This window comes from Crotalus tigris, unplaced genomic scaffold (assembly GCF_016545835.1).
Source record: "Crotalus tigris isolate CLP2741 ecotype Arizona unplaced genomic scaffold, ASM1654583v1 scf7180000019078.1875890, whole genome shotgun sequence".
Classification (NCBI taxonomy): Eukaryota; Metazoa; Chordata; class Lepidosauria; order Squamata; family Viperidae; genus Crotalus; species Crotalus tigris.
In genome coordinates, this window is record NW_024097364.1 from 304,712 (window position 1) to 325,228 (window position 20,517).

A 20,517-nucleotide genomic window follows, 5' to 3' on the forward strand; every position below is an offset into this window, starting at 1 on the left:
GCAGCAGATGATGGCACATGAGCATGCTCTGAGCTCAAGTCTTATTGTTAGTTTATTGCCTCACCACTCAGTACCTGACCTGCATCCTTGCCATGGCAGACCAATGAATGCACATGTGTGGTTTCTTTAAAAATATATACAAATAGTTGAATTTCTTCTTCAACCAATGATGCAGCAGCAATCTTGGCAGACTTTTTGTCAGCAACAAGAGAAAAGCTTTCATCTTAATGCTTTCAACCAGAGTGCTGGCAATTTTTTCCTTACAAAAGTGCAAAAGCCCATTCACTATTTTGTCTAAGGCAGAAGTGGAATTAAAATGCTTCAATGTCAAAAATGTAATCCGTTGGAAAACATAAAAGTAGCAGGTATGTGATCAGTTTCTTACTTGATTAGATTCCCTTAATTGGAGGGTGCTGATTACAACAACCTTAGAGGTGTACCAACAACTGAGCATATTTTCTTTTCTATAATCTTTCTGTATTTTCTCACACAAAGTTGCATCTCCCAAATTAACTGCAGAACCCTGAATCCTATACTCAGCTGATTTATAAATCAAAAGCAATGTAGAATGTTTACTTGTAAAATCTAATTGATTTTTCAGTTTCTATTTTGAAATAAAATCTGGAGAATTTCTCAGCTTGTGAAATTTTAGAACAGTGGACAACTTTGTGGCTTGGCGGGGGGAGATGATTTTGCGTGCACACTGCTTTCACAAATGCAGCTTTGCACACATGCACGCACACACAAGTGTTCTTACCCATCACTTCTGTGGCCCAGTTCTGAACGAGCTGTGGCCCAGCACTGGGTTGCAGCCTGAGGATTGGGGAGCCCTGCTTTAGAAGACTTAATTGGCTGCCTTGTTTGCAAATTAATGTGTGGAGAGCGGAAAAAAGTGAGGGAGAAAGTATGAAAGTGGCGGACAGTAATTTCAGCAAGTACATGGATCATGTTTAAATGTAAAAGTAGGCTGTTGCAAGAATAAATTGACACACACACCCCCATGAACCACACAGCTACACTATGTAGGTTGCAAATGAAAGTGTCATATTTTGTCTTTTTAACAGTGCAATTACAAGTTCGTGCATTGTGCTGCCACTGATTTTCTGCATTAGATTAATATAAATCTAAGTTTACTCTTTATAAATTTCAAACAAAAAGCTCGTTTTGGAAGTTTTTCTTAAAAACAGATGTGTATTGTTCATTTGTAAATGGTAGGATGTGTGATATACTGTACTGAGTCCAAGGAGTCAGGCAGTAAAAAATCCAAGTGAATGTTTTCAGTCGAAAACATAAAAGAGAATAATATTTTATTAGAAATAGTTTGCCTTGTGGCAGCAAATTTGTTTTTCAAATATTCTGTACATCTTTTCATTTAAGACTTAAATGTTAAGTTATGGGGCTCCTTGATTTCTTGAAGGGATTTTCTGGTGGAAACATGACCAATTACTATTTGTTTTACCTCTGCACAACATAGGGAGGAAGCCCTGGGAATCTTCCACAGCTGCAACAGAGAAAAAAACCCCAAACACGTCTAACCACACCTCCCCCCCCCCCATGGAAGCCTAATGCAAGGCGTAATAGGTACTATATATTTCAGTAGCAGAAAATAAATGTAAAAAAACCCAACCCCTCTGTTGGGAAGGAATAGCTAAAAACATTCTAATTTAAATTATGCAGGCTGTCTCTGAAGAGTTGGCATATTCTTTTTAAATTCTCTGAATGTTACGTTCATACTGAACCAGCCAGATAATAGCCGTGAAGGTAGTGGAAGAACAGTTGTTAGTATTCTGAATTGACTCGGATGGAGAGGGAAAAAAAAAACCAAAGGCAGTGTTTTTGTTAGTGGAACATTTTTACATTCTTTAATGTATTGTTACACAGTCTAAATAAACAATGAAAAATAAATGACACAGAGGAAGGGGAGGCAGTTTCCTTATTAGCTATGTTTATTATGCCATGGCTTAAGCCTTTCTGTACAGAAAGCACCCAGCTGCTTTAAAGCTACTTGGTTTACACTGGATTGTTTTTTTTAAAAAAAAAAGTTTTAAAATGAGCTAGACATGGTCCTATGGCAGGGGGGGCAACTGGCAGAGCCATTCCCCCACTATGCTACATAGCACAGAAAAGGGAGAAGGAAGCAGTGGTCACCAATGGGAACTGCTCCCACCAGCAATATTTACAGCCAGGAATAACTGGAATGTACAGGGTACAAGGAGGTAGGGTATACAAAGCAAAATAGATAGCGGACTGCTGGGCCAAAAATTTTCATGAAAAACAAAGTGTTTTATACTAACCTAGTACCTTTTATGCCAAAGTGAAGCCCTCGCATCTGTGATTGACTCAAGATCCTATAGTACCACAGGGGCAAAAACGTTTATGAAAACATAACATTGGTCAAAGACGGCCCTAGATAAGATTCAGGGGCAGCAAAAGACAGTCAGGTATAAAAATACAGAGTGGCTCAAAATACTCTGGAGACTAGAAGGTCAGCAGAAACAACTCGGGAGTTGGGGGGGGGGGGAACTGGAAGATGGGGAGTGCAGCAGAATTTAAGATGAATAAATTAACCTGGAATGTGACGAAGTGCCGAGTTTGAGGGTGGAGGCTGCGGGGCTTAGTTCCCAGTGCGACAGAGGCGAGATTGTGATTTGATCCTCTGGACGGCAGTGCCAGTGAGCTAATGCTGCGTACCCAGTACACAAATACTGTGAGCAGAATCCCATCCCAACATGGTGGGAGGGGAGGCGGCTGCTCAGCCCAAGAGACAAAACCATTCCAAGGAAGAGCAAGGGATATAAACTCTCCATTCCTTATAGCCCTAGACCCAGAGGAAGAAGAAGAATGGCACGCAACAGGATCTGAACCCGAATACATTGTAAAAAATAAAAAAAGCTTAGCGTTAAATGCAAGGTTTATACAAAAAGATGTCTTGTAAAAAAAAAAAAAAAAAGTTCCCCAAAACCTAGTTGATGAGACAACATGGGAGGGGAAGAAAGGGCCGGCCTGAGGTCCGTGGCAGTTTGGGAATGGTGAGGCCATCCTTTCCCCTCCTCGATCAGGCTTTTTTAAAAAAACAACAACAAATTTTTTACACTTTAGTTTTTTCTTATAAAAACACAATTATGGGGAAATGAGAACCCCAAGGCTGGCACAGGCCCCAATGGGGGCCAGAGAGGGACCCAGGCCTCTGGGATGTGTTTCACAGGGAAGCTCCTCACGCGAACACCTGCATTTTAGCAGCGGGCTCTGCTGAAGGAAGCTGGGTGTGACTTGGCCCTAATACAGTTGGGCTGGGTGTGGACTCAGACCAATCAGACAAGGAGTGAGGTGAGGGACTACTCCATTGCTCCGGGGACTCTGGTGAAGGAGTCAGGTAGGGGTGCTCACTGGGAGGGTGAAGGAAGTGCTTGGGTGTTGCGTCTTGCCCCTGCGTGTAACTGTGCTGTGACGGCGGGGTTGGATAATCCTCTACCCCTGCTCCCTTTAGGTATGGTGGGGGCCCTCCGCGTGGAGGTGCCCCCTGACCCTCTTGGGGTGAGACAGGTTGGTTACTGCGCACAGCGGCTGCTGGCGGAGGCATGGGCTGGGGAGCTTCCTTGGCCTGGGCTGGAGCTGGGTTGGGCAAGCCCTGAGAGCCGTGCCCCATGGCCATGTGGTTAGACAGAAGCAATCCTGGTGGGAAAGCTTGGCCAGACTGGTGCAGGTTGGGATGGGAAGCGGCAGGGTGGACCACCCCTATGATGGGTTGGCACTGGGAAGTGGGAACACGGGCACGCCACTCAAAAGGCATGGCCACAGGGCTCACCATGCCCAGACTAAGCCCCATGCGGCCAGGTGGCACAGAGAGGCGGTTCATGGACAGCAAGGTGCCATCCCCTAGGTCACTAAGGCGTGCCAAACTGACGGCAAAGGGTGGGTCCATCATGCCATGGACCATGGGGGTAGAGGGCACTGACATTGAGGCACTGGCGGCGTGAAAGACCCCAGGTGAGGCTGGGTTAGGCACATAGGGAGAGTCCAGTGAGTCGACAGGAGACAGGGTGACAGAGCTCTCCAGGAGAGAGCCTTGACACTCCAAATTGAGCTTCTTGGCACGCGCCTTGGCCTCTTTGCTCTCCCGTGCCAGACTGGCACTGCTTCCTGCTGTCACATTCTTTGTGCTAGGCCGACGGCTCTTCTTGCCCTGCGGAGTGGGCTTCAGGCTAGGTAAGAAGCTATTGGGAGGGCACATGAGAGGGGAGAGAGAGTGACCAGCAGGCAGGGCTCCCTGTGGGCTACGCACAGTGTTGTAGTCATCCAAAAGTCGAACAATATCGTGGTGCAAGCGCTCCTGAGCCACGTCACGTGGCAGTCGATCCATATGGTCAGTGATCTCACGGTTGGCAAAGTGATCCAGTAGAATTTTGGCTGCCTGGTAACTGCCCTCCCGAGCTGCTAGAAACAGCGGTGTTTCCTCCTGTGGCAGAGAAGGCAAATTCATGACCACATTCGACATAGAGTTTGACATTCTCAGACTACCAGAATTCCTTGCTAAATATGGCCAATAGTTCCTGAAAGCATTGTCGAAATGGCTGATTTAAATTAATAGCAGTGAGTGACTGTACAAATCACTTTCTCCTCAATACTCCCATATACATTCAGGATAGCTCACTCTAAAGCAGACATGTCAAACTCGCAACGGCATGTGACATCGCGCAACGTATCAGGATAGTTTTGCCATTGCCGGCAATGGGGTGGGCGCAGCTTCCACGTGACGCATCCGGCCTGTGGGCTGGCAGTTTGACACCCTGCTCTAAAGGAAACCCCCAGGAAAACATTTTCAAGCATATAATTTAGGATGCAACAAGCATAAACGACAGTATTATTATTTTTTCATCAGGCCAAAATGGAAAAGAGAGGAAAGGGGGCGGGGAGTGGGCATCAATCCACCTGATACAAAAGCCTAAGCACTGCTTTCTCACTAGAAAAGATGGGAGCTTGTGACAAAGGCATAACCCAGTGTTTCTCAACCTTGACAATTTTAAGGCATGTGGACTTCAACTCCCAGAATTCCACAGCCAGCAATGCTGGCTGTGGAATTCTGGGAGTTGAAGTCCACATGCCTTAAAATTGTCAAGGTTGAGAAACACTGGCATAACCAATGCGATTTTTTTAAAAGGCAACAGGAGAACTCACCTTACTGTCCTGCATGTCCTTGTTGGCCCCGTTCTTTAGCAGAGCAATTGTAGCCTCTACATTATTGACAGCTGCTGCCCAGTGCAGGGCTGATTTTCCTGATAGGAGTGATATCAAGACAATAAATGTATTTGTCACTTGCTAATGATTCTTAGATTCTTCTAAAATCTAATACCACCTTTCCTAAATTTTAAGGAATTAGCTTCCTTCAACCGTGCCAGATTGTCATCATCCATTGCCCATTAACACTGAGCTTTGTATAAATTTAAGTATTTTGGAAAAATTCTTCCAGCAAATCAGCTGATCTGTAGCCAAGAAAATGCTTAAGTAAAAACATAAAGAACTATGGACTATTTGCTGCAGGGGGTGAAATTAACAAATTAATTTATAAAAGACTGGAAGGATGCATCTACTGGCAGAATCTTTTGTTCATAATGTTTTTCAGTTTACCCCTATGTATCAAGCCCTCTCCCTAATTAATTACAAGTCATCTTCATAACCAAAATCTTTTACTTTTCATCACATATTCCAGCCTCACTCTCTGTCAGCTGTCTGCATAGCTTTTGCAGCAATAAGTTTCATCAACATGTGTTTAAAAAAAAAAGCTAAGGAAAGGAGTGTAGCCAGGTTAGAAAGTAAGTGTGTGAGAAAAAAAAAAATAAACGTTGAATATGAGCATCTTTACTAAATCAATCTGGGCAACCTTGTAAATGAGTTATGAAGAGGTTACCTAAGAATCTAAACTGGAATGTAGTGGAAATCAGTAGAACACAGTCAAGTTAAGAAACCTGGTCCCAGATCCAGCCAAGCTGAGGACGAAGCCAATTCCATTTTGCAAATTACATACCCAATTCGTCCACGGCATTGACGTCAGCATGACAGGCGATCAATTCTTCCACCATGCCTTCAACAGCTAACCTTGCTGCCAGGATCAGTGCAGTTGAACCATCTCCCATTCGAGCATCTAAATCTGTAGATCGATTCCGGATCAGGATCTAACAAGAGTGTTAGGTGGAAGAAGAGCAAACTCTGTCATTCAATGTAGTAAAGTAATACTGTCTACAATATTTAAGTCAGCTGCTATTTGGTTTTTAGGAATGCCAGGCATGACTTTTGGGAACATCTCAAAGGTAACAGATTGATGGCACATGAACTAGATTGTAACATTCACAGTTGAATTCACATTAAAAAAAAGAGAGAGAGACACTGTACTTTTGTGCTCAATATGAGTTAATAGGAGGATAACAGAAAAACTGTATTTCTAGGAGCAGAAAGGCTCCATTGGATCGTTCATAGAGTGAGTGTATCTTCAGGACAAGGCTCACCTGGAAAACTCCTTGGGCATCAGCAGTCACAGCAGCATGAAGTGGGGTACGTCCTGTGTTATCTTGTGCATTGGTATCGGCACCGGCATCCAGCAAACGTTTGGCAGCATCAGCCCGGGCGTACCTTGCAGCCAAATGTAGTGCAGTCTCCCCTGTGCGGTCTGTTTGGGCACTCAAGTTAGCCCCCTGGCAGATGAGATCTGAGATAATGTTGGCCGAGGAGTCATCTGCTTCCTCTTCCTCAGCCAGATCAGTCTCCATGCCACCACCACAAAAAGAGGCCAACATAAGTGGGGTAAAACCATCTGTATGGACAACACAATAAAAGATTACTTTAACATAGTTTGTTCTTTACTAAACTGATGTAATAATAATAATAATATATTAAACCTGTAAGTCAATCATCTCTCAATGACCCACAACACTCATACAAAAAAATCATAATAAATCAATAAAATGTGGGTGGTTTTTTTTTTTTTTTAAAAAAAAGAACAATATGTGCTAAAATGAGAAAAGGACATTAATTCCTGGACAGATCAAACATTATCTATAAAGACTCCACCAGAGGGCATTGTACAGTATCCATCTAACATGTTACCTGGCCCACGGACATTGACATCCATGCAGTCAGTGTCAAATTCACCCTGGGGTGGTGTCAGGGCCATAGATGGAGGCATACGAATATCTGCTGCCACCAAATGGTGCTGTGTCCATTGTCGGCAATCCACTGGGTCTTCACAGTCCAGGGCTGGCTCTTCCACCTGGCAGTGAAGAACACAAACCCGACCATTATCACAGAAAGCCACACTTCCTATACAGGCTCTGCACTATAGTAGTGGGTACTTTTGGGGAAACACCAAACAAGTTAGGCCACCAGCAGCTTGGCAGAAAACTGTGCGCATAACATTGCCCAGACTTGAAAACCAGAAAGAGGAAGAAAAGGAGAGGAGGCAATGTAATATTTTGGAATATGAGCTGAATACCTTTGCAGCTCCGGTTCTCAAGTCAGCCAAAGTCTCACAATGAGCAGGCAATACCTTAAGACGCTTGGCCTCTGGGCATTCAGCTTCCAGCCAGTCTTCTGAGCTGTCTGGTATCAGGCTCTCCCCTTTGCCAATATTCCTGAAAGAGGAAAACGTACGCAGTGAGTTGGGAGGCAATGAGAGCACAGGAGGCAGTGGAATCGTACCTCTGGCTATAGTCCAAACATCCACCTGCAGGCACATACATGGGTCCAGCTCCCTTTTTTGTCATCTTGTGTCCCGTGATTTTATCGGTTAATGTTAATATTTTTTACGATGGGAGGATTTTAAATGTTTTTCAATGTTTTTACGTTGTAAACCACCCACAGGGTCATTGGATATGAAATGGGCAGCAAGTAAATTTAATGAATGAATGAATGAGAAAGGGCGAGCATCGAAGTAAAATGAAAGAAAGCCTGTCCTTTACAGCAGATGCAACCTACTACAGCTACAGACAATTCGTACAATAGCCACAAGCAATGAGAGCATCCCGTGCAGGCAAGTATGCTGGCAGAAGAGGGATGGGATTCTTCTCCACTAGCCCCACTGGGTTTCTAGGCTTATTGTAGGAAAATTAAAAAAAAAATATCTCTTCCTTAATAGTCTACATAGCAGGAAGGAGACAGCAGATTTTGCCACGTTAAATCTTGTTACTTAGCAAGACATTAACGTGATTTGAACGTGAATGCCCCCGAGGGCTTTTTTCCCCTTTTCTTTAACAAATCTCTGATAGAAAGAGATGAGATCGTTCCTCGATAGCTCTTGAATGAATAAAGGCCTCTTACTTCATGCCCAGGGCATCCTGACCCACAGGCTCACGCCGGTTCTTGTTGCTACTCTCTTTCTTCAGACTGAAACCTTCAGGAAACCAGAGGGTGCTGTGTTCTCTTTTACGCCGGGCCACCAGCACACCCAGGACCAGGATCACGAGGAGAATGAGGGCTGCTACCACCACCAGTGGCAATAACTTGAATGGATCTGGGTAGGAATAATCTTTTACACCTGAAGAAGCAATGTATCTGTGTTATAAACTCGACTGCAAGCAGAACGACCAAGCAGTATTGCTTTTTCCAGGGCCCTGGATAAAATCTAACCTTTCACGGCTTTGAGTGGATATGGAAACTCTAGACGCTCTACTGCCGACAGGGCAGCAAGGTAATCCGCAGCGCTTACGGCATCAGGGAAGCATTTGTTGGAAGCTTGGTAGCAAAGACGGTTGTCAATCTCCAGGGTAACCTCAGACCTAGAGGAGAAAGTGGCCGAGGGTTAGCGGGGTCTCCTTGAGCATCACAGAGAATTCTAAGGAAAGGCAAGTCGGTTACCTCTGCACTTTAGTTTTGTTCTCTGTTCGGTCTTTTTAAGTACACGGAATGGCCTGACTTGACACGTGTGGTTTTAGTACAGCCATTCCCAAATGTGCATTATGGATGAACTTGCTTTTAAGGTGTAATTAATCGTTTTAAAAATTCAAATATATCCTAAATTCCATTTCTTTTTGCAACAGGCATGCCATACCATTTTAAAACAGCAAATTTATCCCATCTGTGCATCTCTCTATAGTATTGTCTGTTTAATTATCATTAACAGCCTCCTGAGAATCTAGCACTCTCTAAGAAGCTGGTTTTAGTGTAGTTTAAAAAATAAAATAGCAGTTATTAACCGTCATATTTTATAGGGCAGGCAGAGACAACTGGATAAAGGTGATCCTATAGATAAGTGGGTCCCAAGCCATGTAGGGGACTTTATAGATGAAATCCAGCATCTCGAAATGCAGCCTACAAGCCAGGGGTAACTGGGGTAATTTAAAGAGCAAAGATGTTGCATGGGCAAACCTGAGGTATGCCTGTAATTGCTTTGTGTGGCCATATTCTGGACCAGTTATAGCTTCCAAGTTATCTTAAAGGGTAGCCCTATCTAGAGCCTCTTAACAAATAGGGATTATAGTAAACAGGGAGCATTTGTTTAGCAACCACAAATGGGAATCTAGCACTCTCTAAGAAGCTTGTTTTAATGTGGTTTAAAAAATAAAGCAGTTATTAACTGTCAGATTTTACAGGGGACTGGTAGCTCTGTCATGGAGCAAAGCAGTGCTAAATGGGAAACTATGTGACCACAACTGTGCTTTCCTTTTCCCTGCTCCCTGCCTTTGGAATTATCCCAGAGCTAGAATAATTAAAAGGAATTAAAGGGAATTAAAGCTTGTATTTAGGCTCATTGGACAAGAAGGGATTATAGGAGAGCAAGTAGGGGAAATGCACATTGAAAGAAGTGCTTCAGGGCTGGGAGTTAGCAGCGCACCATACAAAGAGCCCAGTGTAATTCAACATTATGCTTATTGTCATATGATCCCTTCCTCTTCAATCTCTCTGCTCTGGGATGGCGGGAGAAAATCAGTAATTTCTGGAGCCACTCTCTCCTGTATCTGACTCTTTTTTTTCTTCCCCTCATCCCAGAGGGAAGAAATTGGAGAGGAAGGGATTACAAAAGAGCAAGCAGGCACACCCTAGGGAATACACTGGGCTGCAGGTTTAATCCTCATGGCTTCCAGCCCCAACTGCACTCCTTTTGATGTTTATTCCTCATGGTATGCTTGCTTATTCTCTTGTATCTGTTCCTCTCCAATCCCTCTCCTCTGCAAAGTGGCAGGGAGAACAAGTCAGGCACAGGACAAAGCATATTGACTATAATGACTATCACATGACTGAGAAACATTGTGAAGGTCACAATTGCGAGTATTGGTTGTGAAGTTATTTTTTCAGTGCCATCATAATTTTGAACGTCATTGACCAAGGCTAGCTGGTAAGTATGGGAGCTCTATAGTACATAATAAAATAAGCTTACTTTATCTTACTCTCAAAACTCTTCTTTTTCTCTACCTACCTATGTAAAACTCACCCAATTATTTCTTGGCCCAGTTCCCTGCGTAGTCGTCGTCCAGTTCCATAATAAGGTTTGATCATGTAATTGCCATTTTCATCCAGACGGAATCGCAAGGAGGTCCTTAAAATGGCACTCAGCTTCTGAAGAAAGATGGTGCTGGTGCGGAGCAGTTCATCCGGGTGCAGCAGCACGGTGATGATTAGAATACCCTCTGCCAAGTGCTCAGGCACTTCCCGGGCACAATCCAGCCCATCCCAGCCACACTCTTCTTTATTACAGCCTTGGTCACAATGCCCATCAGCAAAGTGATCTGAGCAATATTTCTCATAAATAGGGCTGTCAAAAAAAAAAAGGAGATGGGAATATATCCTTTGCATTGAAACAAATTCTATAGTAACACAAAATGTCTTCTTCATTGATAAAGAAACATAAAAGAGCGACAGGAAATACCTTTCCAAATGCACCACAAATCAACTGAGTCATCGGGATTACAATATTGAGATAGCTCGCCCTCCCCCAAAATAAAGATATCTAGAACAGTGGTAGGCAACCTTTTATGTGGACTTCAACTCCCAGAATTCCTGAGCCAGCCATGCTGAGGAGAAATGGAGAGGTTTCTATGCTGAGCTATGCCGGCTCAGGAATTCTGGGATTGAAGTCAACGAGTCATAAAAGAGCCAAGGTTGCCTGATCTAGAATAACAACAACATTTGTGTTCTGAACAAAATCTCAGTGTCTCGTTCAGTTAATCTGGCAGAAAAAGAATACATACTCTAGTTCTAATAAGTACTAGGGAAATATGACCTACAGGTTCCCCTCCAAAGAAGCAGGCAGGACTCACTTGCAGGTGCGCTCACGATTCTTGCAGTCAAAGTTATCATAAAGACACTCAACCGTGTTGCAGAGTTCATCACATTGACTATTGTTGAAGTACTGCCAGCACTGAGGGCTCTCACATTGCTTCCAAGGATTATCCACCAAAAGAGAACAGTCACCTCCGTCCCAGTGACAAGCTGGGCTATTGCACATCTTGTCACAATAGGAGTCCCCTGCCTTTGCAGCACACTCTTCCAATGGACAATGGAGCTCGTGGAGCAGAGGTGGCCGGGCTGTGCGTGCAGTCTTACAGTGAACACCTGTATAGTCACTAGGGCAGAGGCACTTAAAATAAGGGGCAGTGGCAATCTCATGGCAAACACCCCCGTTGTGGCAAGGTTGGTTCACACAACTGCTATTGGCACGGAGGCGACAATCAGGTCCAGCCCACCCAGCTAGGCAGTAACACTGGGCACCCAGAGTTGAAGTCCAGCAGTTGCCACCATTGAAACAGAAGAGTTCTCGGCAAGATAACACACTGCGCTCACAATTGATGCCCGAGTAGCTCTGAAAAAGAAGAGTTAATAAGAAAGTCAGGCAAAATATCTCTGTTAGAGTATATTGCAACTGTGATAAGGAAATCCTTTCCCACCCAAAGTTTAAGGTTTAAGAATCATATTCTTGTACCCATAATACTATATATTTCTTTTGTAGAAACTGGAACCAGAGCTGGAACCCCTAAGTATCACAGAATTATGCAATTGAATTATTTTCTACTACTCCCCAAACAGAAATAGCATTCCAACCCCTGATAAAAATGTCAGTTTCTTCAGTGTAGCACAGCTTCAGTGTATTCAGCTTACATTAACTCTTCTTTGCCCTGCTTAATTCCTTATAATATTCATACTCAGGGAATATACTGTGGTGTCGTACATATAGCTTTGCTCTAGGTACTCACCCGAGGGCAATGGCAGGTATATCTGAGAGGCAAGTTCACTGCTAGTTTACACTGCCCACCATTCTGACAAGGCTGAGATTCACAGGCATTTACAATGTTTTTGCAGTGGCGGCCTAAAAGGGAGGGGAAAATGTTATTCTGCCAATGATACTGCAAACTTTTCAGAACACCATGACCCTATTAAACATGACAATTTCTGTAGCTGACAGATTCTTCTTTCACACAAATGCCAATTGAGCTCTATCATCGACATTGAACTAGCAAGTGAGTATATTCTTTCCCAATTAAGCATAAATTACAAAAATATTGAACCAGTCAGGCACAGCTACTTTTCTCTTATTAGTTACAAAGCTTTCCAAACTCTAACTCTCTCTCTCTCTGCCTCCCTCCCTCCGTGTGTATTGCTGAGCCATAGCTCCCAAGATTTCTAAAAAATACTCATTTAACATGTTACAGAATACAAACCAAATTTAAAACTCAAGCAAATGGAAAGTGAAGCTGAAATAGAATATACAATATATTCTACATAATAACCTTATAGATAAAAAGTTAACCTGGAAATCCCCCACAGATCATAGAACACAAAGCTTTCAGTATGAAAAATGCAAAAGAATAACATATACTTTTTTTTTTTTTTTACTGTCAACCAAGATTGAGATGGACCTAGCAGAAAAACAAATCTACCATACTTGGGGGGGGGGGTTTCCAATAAAATAAACATGTGATTGTTTAAAAACAAACTTGTTCCATAAGCCTACCATGAAAGACACGAATGGATGTGTAATACTTTATGACTCACGAAAATCCAGAGTTTAGGTAAAATGTACACATTTTTACTCGTCTGCTGTTTTGTTACAATGATCAATTACTCAAAAGAAACAAAATGCTTCATGATACCCTCACCAGAATGCCTGAATGCTCATTTTGTGGTTTTTGAAGCAGAGTCAACAAGTGGTGACTTTCCCAAAAAAATTTCATACAATTTTAATTGCTTTTTCCTAGTGACATTTATTTCGGCCTGTCTCCTCTGCTCACCACTGCAGCCCACATTCTTCTTTGCCTCTTGAATCCATCACATTCACATTATCGGCACTCACTCACCCGTGTAGCCTGGCTTGCAGATGCACTGGTAGTCACGGGCTTCTTGAATGCAGTCAAGGGTGTTGCGTGGATGGCAGGGATTGGACTGACATTCATTTATATCTCCTTCACAACGCTCGCCTGTAAAGCCTGGTGGGCAGTTGCAATGATAACCACCCACTCTGTCCATACATGTTCCATTGTTTAGGCATTTGGGGACACGGCTATTAGGATTCGAGGCACAATCATCCTCATTTATTTCACACAAGACACCTATAGAGACAAACAACAAACAATCATTCCAAAGGTTCTAATACTATGTACCCCAAACATCTCCCCACTTCTTGAACTGCTTGTGATAAGAATAAATTTCCCATTCTGAAGATGAGATGGCCTATTGAAAGTATATTCAATTTCAGCTCCCATCAATGCTACTTAGGTAACCAAAGCAAGGGGTCGCGGTTTTATAGTTCAAGATTCCAGACAGTATGAGGTTGCTATTGTAAGGTTGTGTTTCCCTTTCTTATTACCTGAGGAAAAAAATGGGTAGGGAATTTATGGCTTTCCAAATGTGATTAGAAAACAATTACAATTATCTCTGATGGTCAGCCGTGATCACTAGAGGCTAACGGGAGTCTATATTCAGAAACACCAGGAAAGTCACAAAGTGTTCCAACATTGTTGGAAAAAGTCCAGTTCCGAGATTGACCTCTTTCAAATGAGCTCATATTCTCTATCAAGTGATTTAAGAAAAAAAAAATCCAGGTCTCCTCTTCAGAGAAGTAAATGAAAATCAGAGCTGCACTGGTTAAATCTAAAATATGTCCCTCTGTTGTCTTATGCTTTCCACCTAAGAATACTAACAATGTTTCCCACATGACAAGAGGTGCTATTATCCCATTCCACAAAAAAAGCCATGTGCTTACCTAGTGTTCCTGGTGGGCAGGAACAAATGTAGCGACCAGTGAGGTCAATGCAAGTCCCGCCATTCTGGCATGGGTGTGACTGACACTCATCAATATCAAATTCACAGTTTTTCCCCTCAAAACCTAGAGGACACTAAAAAGAGAAAAAAAAATAGGTAACGATAATAAGACAAGAAAGTATTCTTAAAAACATACTTTCAAAGTACCTCTTATCCATTTTTCATTAAATCAAGAATACTGAATAGGACTTAGAATTTTTTAAAACAATTCCAATATATACTCAGAATACAGATAACAACAGTTTGTCTTACAACATTAAAATTAACAGAGCAGAACAAAAATATATCATCCACATCCATATAATCATAAAAAATGGTACAAAATGGCTATTTTTAAAAGCAAGCAATGATACCTCAATTGTGAAGAAGAGAGAATTTAGTTGCTGAATGTGTCGTGAAAGGTGTACAAGACAGAATTATCTTATTTCCATTAGAAAATACAAAAGTCAGATTTTGCAATGAAGAGGTTTTGCATTGAGAAAAGACAACCGCATTTCGGTTATACAGATCCTCTAGCATCCATTCTAAAAAAAAACATTATGGGACTATCTTTGACACGATGGGATCCCCAATTTGCTGTTCATTACAGTATTAAAGAACTGGCAAACATAGATTTAAATCTGATTGGGGGCTTATATGACGAGACACACAAAGACCACATTCATATATCATTTTGGAAAAAACAATGATTTAGCATAGCGATAAGGATTACACTCAACAGGGAGTGGGTGGAGGCAGGGTGGCCAAAAAGTTAAGGTTGCACATCATGTGAACAGAATAGCAGTTGGGAGGGAAGTTTAGTTATTTGTCTTTTAAACTGTGATTTGTCTATTTAAGGCTAAGTGAGGAATCATTTATCACGTATCTCCCCTTTAAAAGAATGAGAACCTATTATTAGTTTTCAATAATCATGCTCAGTCTTTCCATGGTTGCCTACCTGATTTACCATAATATATATGAACAGAAAGGTGCCCTCCATTCCTTTTATACTTATGGTAGATTGTAGGAAAACTCTTAAAAACCTCCCTCTCTGCCTGCCTGCCTGCCACGGGACATTTGCCTATAGTTGGCAGCTACATTTCAATATATTTACCTGAAACTAGTTTTGTCTTTAGCCCTGATTCAGACAGTAATGTAAATGCAATCATTCTCCAGAAGCAATCATACGGCAGAAATAACTCAATAAATGTAAGGGCTTCATTTGGAAGAGATTAACATGGTCTTTCTTCTTATCTAAAGCCCTTCTATTGTTTAATCTGATAGGCCAGCAACAACATTCTTACCACAGGAAAATATATTGAGGTGCAACGGTTTAAGAAAAGATGACAGAATGAGTGTTGAATGTTGATAGAGACTGCCACCCAAGTACTGAATAGGCAAGTAGAGGTGGAGAATTTTTAAATCTCCAGATTTTCTTAAATTCTAATTCCTCCTTATCCAGCCAGAGTTTCTACTTTGCAAAATTAACTTGATTGTATACAAATAGTTTCTACTTGCTTAGTGAAATCTGAAATATCATTGAAGGAATACCAGTTTGATCTAGCTCATGGTTGCAACAAAAATTCAAGAAACAATGGAAAGTATTTTACTGTTCACATACCCCGAATTAAGGGATTACAGGGTCGTAAAAAGGGAGTTATTCAATGCCGAAGAGGAATCATCAAATATGCATAAATTTTGCACTGCATGTTGGAACAACAACAACAACAGAAAACAACTGCAGTATTTTATGAAGAAATGTACTCAGCACGGGCAACACAGATCATTGGGAGATAGTTCTTTTTTATCTTGTTTTACATTAATTGGAAAAATAAGGTATAGGTTTGTGCCAGTTCCTTAGCTCCCAATCTTCGCAACATCCCCCGTGCAACATTATGGCCTCCAATGCTTCCTTTGTGAAGCAGCATTTTTCCTAGAACATAAGCTAGGTTCTCTGGCCGATATGGTTGGCTAGGCCTTCCTCACCTCACAGGCATAACCTCCCACAAAACTACGGCAGGTGCCCCCATTCCGACATAGGCTGTGCTGGCAGTGATTGACCTCACTCTCACAGTAGCTGCCAGTGTAGCTCTTCTTGCAAATACAGTAGTGAGTATTGCCAGCATCCACACAACGGCCTCCATAATGGCACACTTGTTCCTTGGTCACACCTATGCCGAGGAAAAAGAGAATTATTCACTGTGTGCTCTCAACACATCCTCTGTACTCTTTTCTAAGAGAACTAAACAGAATTAGCAAGAACAAAAATTGTGAAGAAAAACAAAACAAGTGTACACAATCACGATTATTTATGTTCCAAGCCTTTGAAAATAGCTGGAGTTTCTTCTGTTCTGAGTTCAATTTTCTAGAGGAAGAACATATTTTTCTAATGTTTCTGAAATTTGATTCTAATTTCTCTTTAAAGGATATATTTACAGTTCTCATTGGCATCATTTGGTGGAAATTGAATATATGTTTATAAAATAAATGAAATAATTATGGCAGATTTAAAATGTGAAAGAGTATATAATATACTTCATACAGCTAGAGCAAGAGCTTTCAACTGTTTTCAGGCTATATAATGATTTAGAAATGCAAAAATGATTTAGAAAAATTATTGAAACCCCTGGCCGGAAGACACAAAGCTTTAGAATGACAGAAAATTGGCTGTGTTTGAGTAAACATTTTCCCCTAAATCTATCACAGAACCCATCAAATTCTTAAATAGGATTCCAGGGAACATAATTTGAAGCACCCTGAGCTAGAGGACCAAGCAGACCAAACATCTCTATTATACAGTTCATTGATTACCAAGACATTCAGTATTGTTTAGAGAGAAACCATTTTGAAGTAAACATAATAAACATCCTCTCTGACTAAATAACTGAAACATCTGCTAATGCTGAATCGATTATTGTAGCAAATAACATTAGCAATATTTACACTCTCCTTGGAAAGCATAGAAAATAAAACTTCATGAATGTTAAATATTTGATGGACACTCCTAGGAATTGCAGTTAGGAGATTAATTGGTGGCTGAGTGGATTTAAAGACATTGTCCCAGCAGCTCTGAAATACTTGAACAGTGAGTACAAGATGACAATGTTGAGAAGCCTGGATAATGAACAACACACATTTGAGCTTGCAGCTGAGACATTTTCACTGTGAACACAAGTAGCAGGGTCGAAGAGGAACAGTTAACTTCTCTTTACAGAGGGAGGAGACCTGGAGCAGCAAGACCCTTACCTCGGTTCCTTGCCACCACGTCACAAGAAACATTTGGGATGTCACAGTAACGGCCAGTCCAGCCTCCAGGGCAATCACAGGATAAAGTAGCACCCGACTGTACACAGTGCCCACCGTTTTGACAGGGGGAACGGCTACACAAATCCAGAAGGTTCTGGAAGGGCAAAACAACGCAAGAGTATGTGACAAAATATTGTAGTCTTGCCAATGTGAAACCCTCATCTTTCCTTTGTATTCAGCTACTGTGGTATATACCCCCTTCAGTCTCAGATTTTCTTGTAGATGCCTTGCTCCACTTAAACTCTAAAGATGTAAATTATTTGAATCTCCTTTACTGAGACTTGGAGAAAATTTACCTGGCACTGCGGACCTGTATAGCCCTGAGGACAGGTGCAACGATAGGACTGCACACCATCATGGCACACCCCACCATTGAAACAGGGCTGTGACTGGCACTCATCAATCTCATGCTGGCAGTGGGTGCCTGTGAAGCCAGCACGACAGTGGCAGGTGTATGAATTCACTCCATCCAAGCATGTTCCACCATTGAAGCAAGAACTGCCAGAAGACAAACAGAGAAGTACAAAATGAAAGAGAGACCAGCGACACTTTCTAGCCTGAGTTTCCTCTAGCAGAGATGTAACTTCCTCTAGGCTAAATATGTTGGAAAACCAATATCAAAAAGAAGAATTTCTACTCTTGCTGAAAAATGAAACAGTAAGAAAAGTCATTCTGTTCTCCAGCACAATACAGAAGGGCCTGTCATTAATCTTTCCTCTTGCTCAATAGTTAGGTTCAGTTTGCCTGCGACAGACAGGCAATGGACTATGATAGGTAAATCTTCCTACACTTTAGCATCCAATGCTTCCTCCATTTGGACTATATGGTTTAGGGCAGTGGTTCTCAACCTTTCTAATGCCGCGACCCCATAATACAGTTCCCCATGTTGTGGTGACCCCCAACCACTTATACATCACCAGGTGCCAGGGGCATGGCCAAAGAAAAGGGGGAAAAAATGGCGGACAGCCTTGTTTGGCGACCCCCGTGAAATGGTCGTTCGACCCCAAATGGGGTCCCGACCCACAGGTTGAAAACCACTGGTCTAGGAGCAGATAATTCAAAGGAACAAAGTTAGAAAATTCAGTTCAAGAGGAGCATGTGTATAAAATGATCTCCTCCATTTGAAAACTAGTGAAAAAAATAAATTTTCTGCCGTTTGCACTATATATCCATCCACATATTGAGAACTATGACAGCAGAGATAAGGTTTCATAAGCCCCTTCAATTTTGAATGCATGGAGCATGATGTTCCACAGAGAGAAATGTGGGTATGTACTTCGTATGTGATACAAATCTCCAAAATAATTCTCACCGCTCTGCTATTTGGCTTTGGTGCTATAAAGAGAGTTCTAGGGGCCATACTGCACGCTGAACTGTTCAGCAACCTGAATCACCAGGGAGCTTGTGAGCAAGACATGAGATGCTGAACCCTTAGAAGAGGGGTTCCCAACCAGGGGGTGCAAAAACTTGGGTTTTCAAAATTGTAAGTGTATATGCATAGTTCGTTGCTGTTATTTCGAACTTTTGTAAGGGGTGCGAGAATATATCAGAAGCGTTCTAGGGGTGCGGGGTATAGAAAAAGTTGGGAACCACTGACTTAGAACAATAATCCTGACAATCTCACCTGTCAGTGCACTCCTGCACATTGTGCTCACAGTGTAAGCCAGCCCAGCCTGGGGAACAAGTACAAGTGTAGCTGTTGACATAGTCGGTACAGGTGGCCCCATTGCGGCAGGGGTTGCTGAGGCACTCATTCGTTTCAGTTGCACAGCGTGGTCCTGTGAAACCTGGCAGGCAGGTGCATGTGAAGGAACTGATGCCATCCTGACAGGCGCCACCATTCAGGCAAGGATCTGTTGGCAGGGAGAATGTTCAAAAGGTTTTAGTAAGCATAAGCATTCTTTTCTTCTTCGAACAAATGACTAAGTTCTGTATTTTGTATATACTCGTGCATTTAGCATAGTGGTGGTGAACTTATGACGTGGTGGCATGCCACAATGTTTTGGGTGACACACCAGCATTCACCAACACTCAACAGCTATTCTCAAAAGCATGCCCTATTCTCATGACTTCTGGACACTATGGAGACCATGAGAGAATCAGTTATGTTCTTGTGCCCCCTCTGAAAGTTGGGTGAGAGGACTGTGCTCCCGTGCAACCTCTGGACCCTTAGAAGAAGGTAGATAGTGCATGACAGAATTCTTTGTTTTTGGTTGTGTGTGTGTGAGAGAGGGAGAGGGGGAGAGGGAGGGAGGGAGGGAGGGAGGGGGAGAGAGAGAGAGAGAGAGAGAGAGAGAGAGAGAGAGAGAGAGAGAGAGAGAGAGAGAGAGAGAGAGAGAGAGAGAGAGATATGCCAGCAAAGTCAATTTAAGCATGTTGCAAATTTCTGACACACTGAGGCCACAAGTTCACCGTGATCTGGCATCATGACTACCTCTGAAGGATCATTTAAGAATGTCTAAATCTCACTGGAAATGAATGAAAGCGTTCCAGGTCTGGTTTCAGAATTAGGCAGAATTACTTTTAGGAAAACAGTTGAACAAAGGCCTTGAGACTCTAGTTGGTCAAGACAACAGTAAGACTGGAATCTCAGGTCAGAAATAATGCCATATATCCCGTCTCTGAAAAAGTAACCCAGCTGGAGAGCAAACTCTTTAGTTCCAATCAGATTCTTCCTTGTTTTTCCATGTATTCAATAAACCTACTAGGTGTGCAATCATCAATATCCATCTCGCAGTTGATGCCAGCGTAGCCAGGGCGGCAGGCACATCTATAGCTGCCGAGTGTGTTGGTGCAAGTGCCCCTGTTTCGACACGGGTTCTGGTCACATTCATTTATGTCAATGTGGCATTGCTGCCCTATAGGAAGAGAACAAAATATAGACAGTTATTTTAAAGTGCTTACTGCTTGAATTTCTCTATCGTGTCTCCATTTAAAGCAGTGTTTCTCAACCTTGACAATTTTAAGGCATGTGGACTTCAATTCCCAGAA

At 42.3% G+C, this 20,517-nt stretch overlaps 1 protein-coding gene across 2 annotated transcripts in view; it reads right to left on the reverse strand.

Moving 5' to 3' along the window:
- Positions 1-1,833: 1,833 nt before the first annotated feature.
- NOTCH3 (notch receptor 3) overlaps positions 1,834-20,517 on the reverse strand; it is a 75,370-nt gene continuing 56,686 nt past the window's right edge. Inside the window, exons 17-34 of one of the 2 annotated variants that reach the window (XM_039359569.1) lie at positions 20,232-20,384; positions 19,151-19,379; positions 17,823-18,024; positions 17,467-17,620; positions 16,207-16,391; positions 14,183-14,315; positions 13,278-13,529; positions 12,177-12,289; positions 11,244-11,785; positions 10,418-10,738; positions 8,617-8,765; positions 8,308-8,524; positions 7,484-7,622; positions 7,099-7,261; positions 6,501-6,805; positions 6,023-6,170; positions 5,176-5,273; positions 1,834-4,456 (exon numbers count right to left, since the gene is read on the reverse strand). In XM_039359569.1, the coding sequence (XP_039215503.1) occupies positions 3,215-4,456; positions 5,176-5,273; positions 6,023-6,170; positions 6,501-6,805; positions 7,099-7,261; positions 7,484-7,622; positions 8,308-8,524; positions 8,617-8,765; positions 10,418-10,738; positions 11,244-11,785; positions 12,177-12,289; positions 13,278-13,529; positions 14,183-14,315; positions 16,207-16,391; positions 17,467-17,620; positions 17,823-18,024; positions 19,151-19,379; positions 20,232-20,384 (4,745 nt within the window). In that variant the 3' untranslated portion in view covers positions 1,834-3,214. The remainder of the gene's footprint in view (positions 4,457-5,175; positions 5,274-6,022; positions 6,171-6,500; positions 6,806-7,098; positions 7,262-7,483; positions 7,623-8,307; positions 8,525-8,616; positions 8,766-10,417; positions 10,739-11,243; positions 11,786-12,176; positions 12,290-13,277; positions 13,530-14,182; positions 14,316-16,206; positions 16,392-17,466; positions 17,621-17,822; positions 18,025-19,150; positions 19,380-20,231; positions 20,385-20,517) is intronic. The other variant, XM_039359570.1, reaches the window with a different exon arrangement.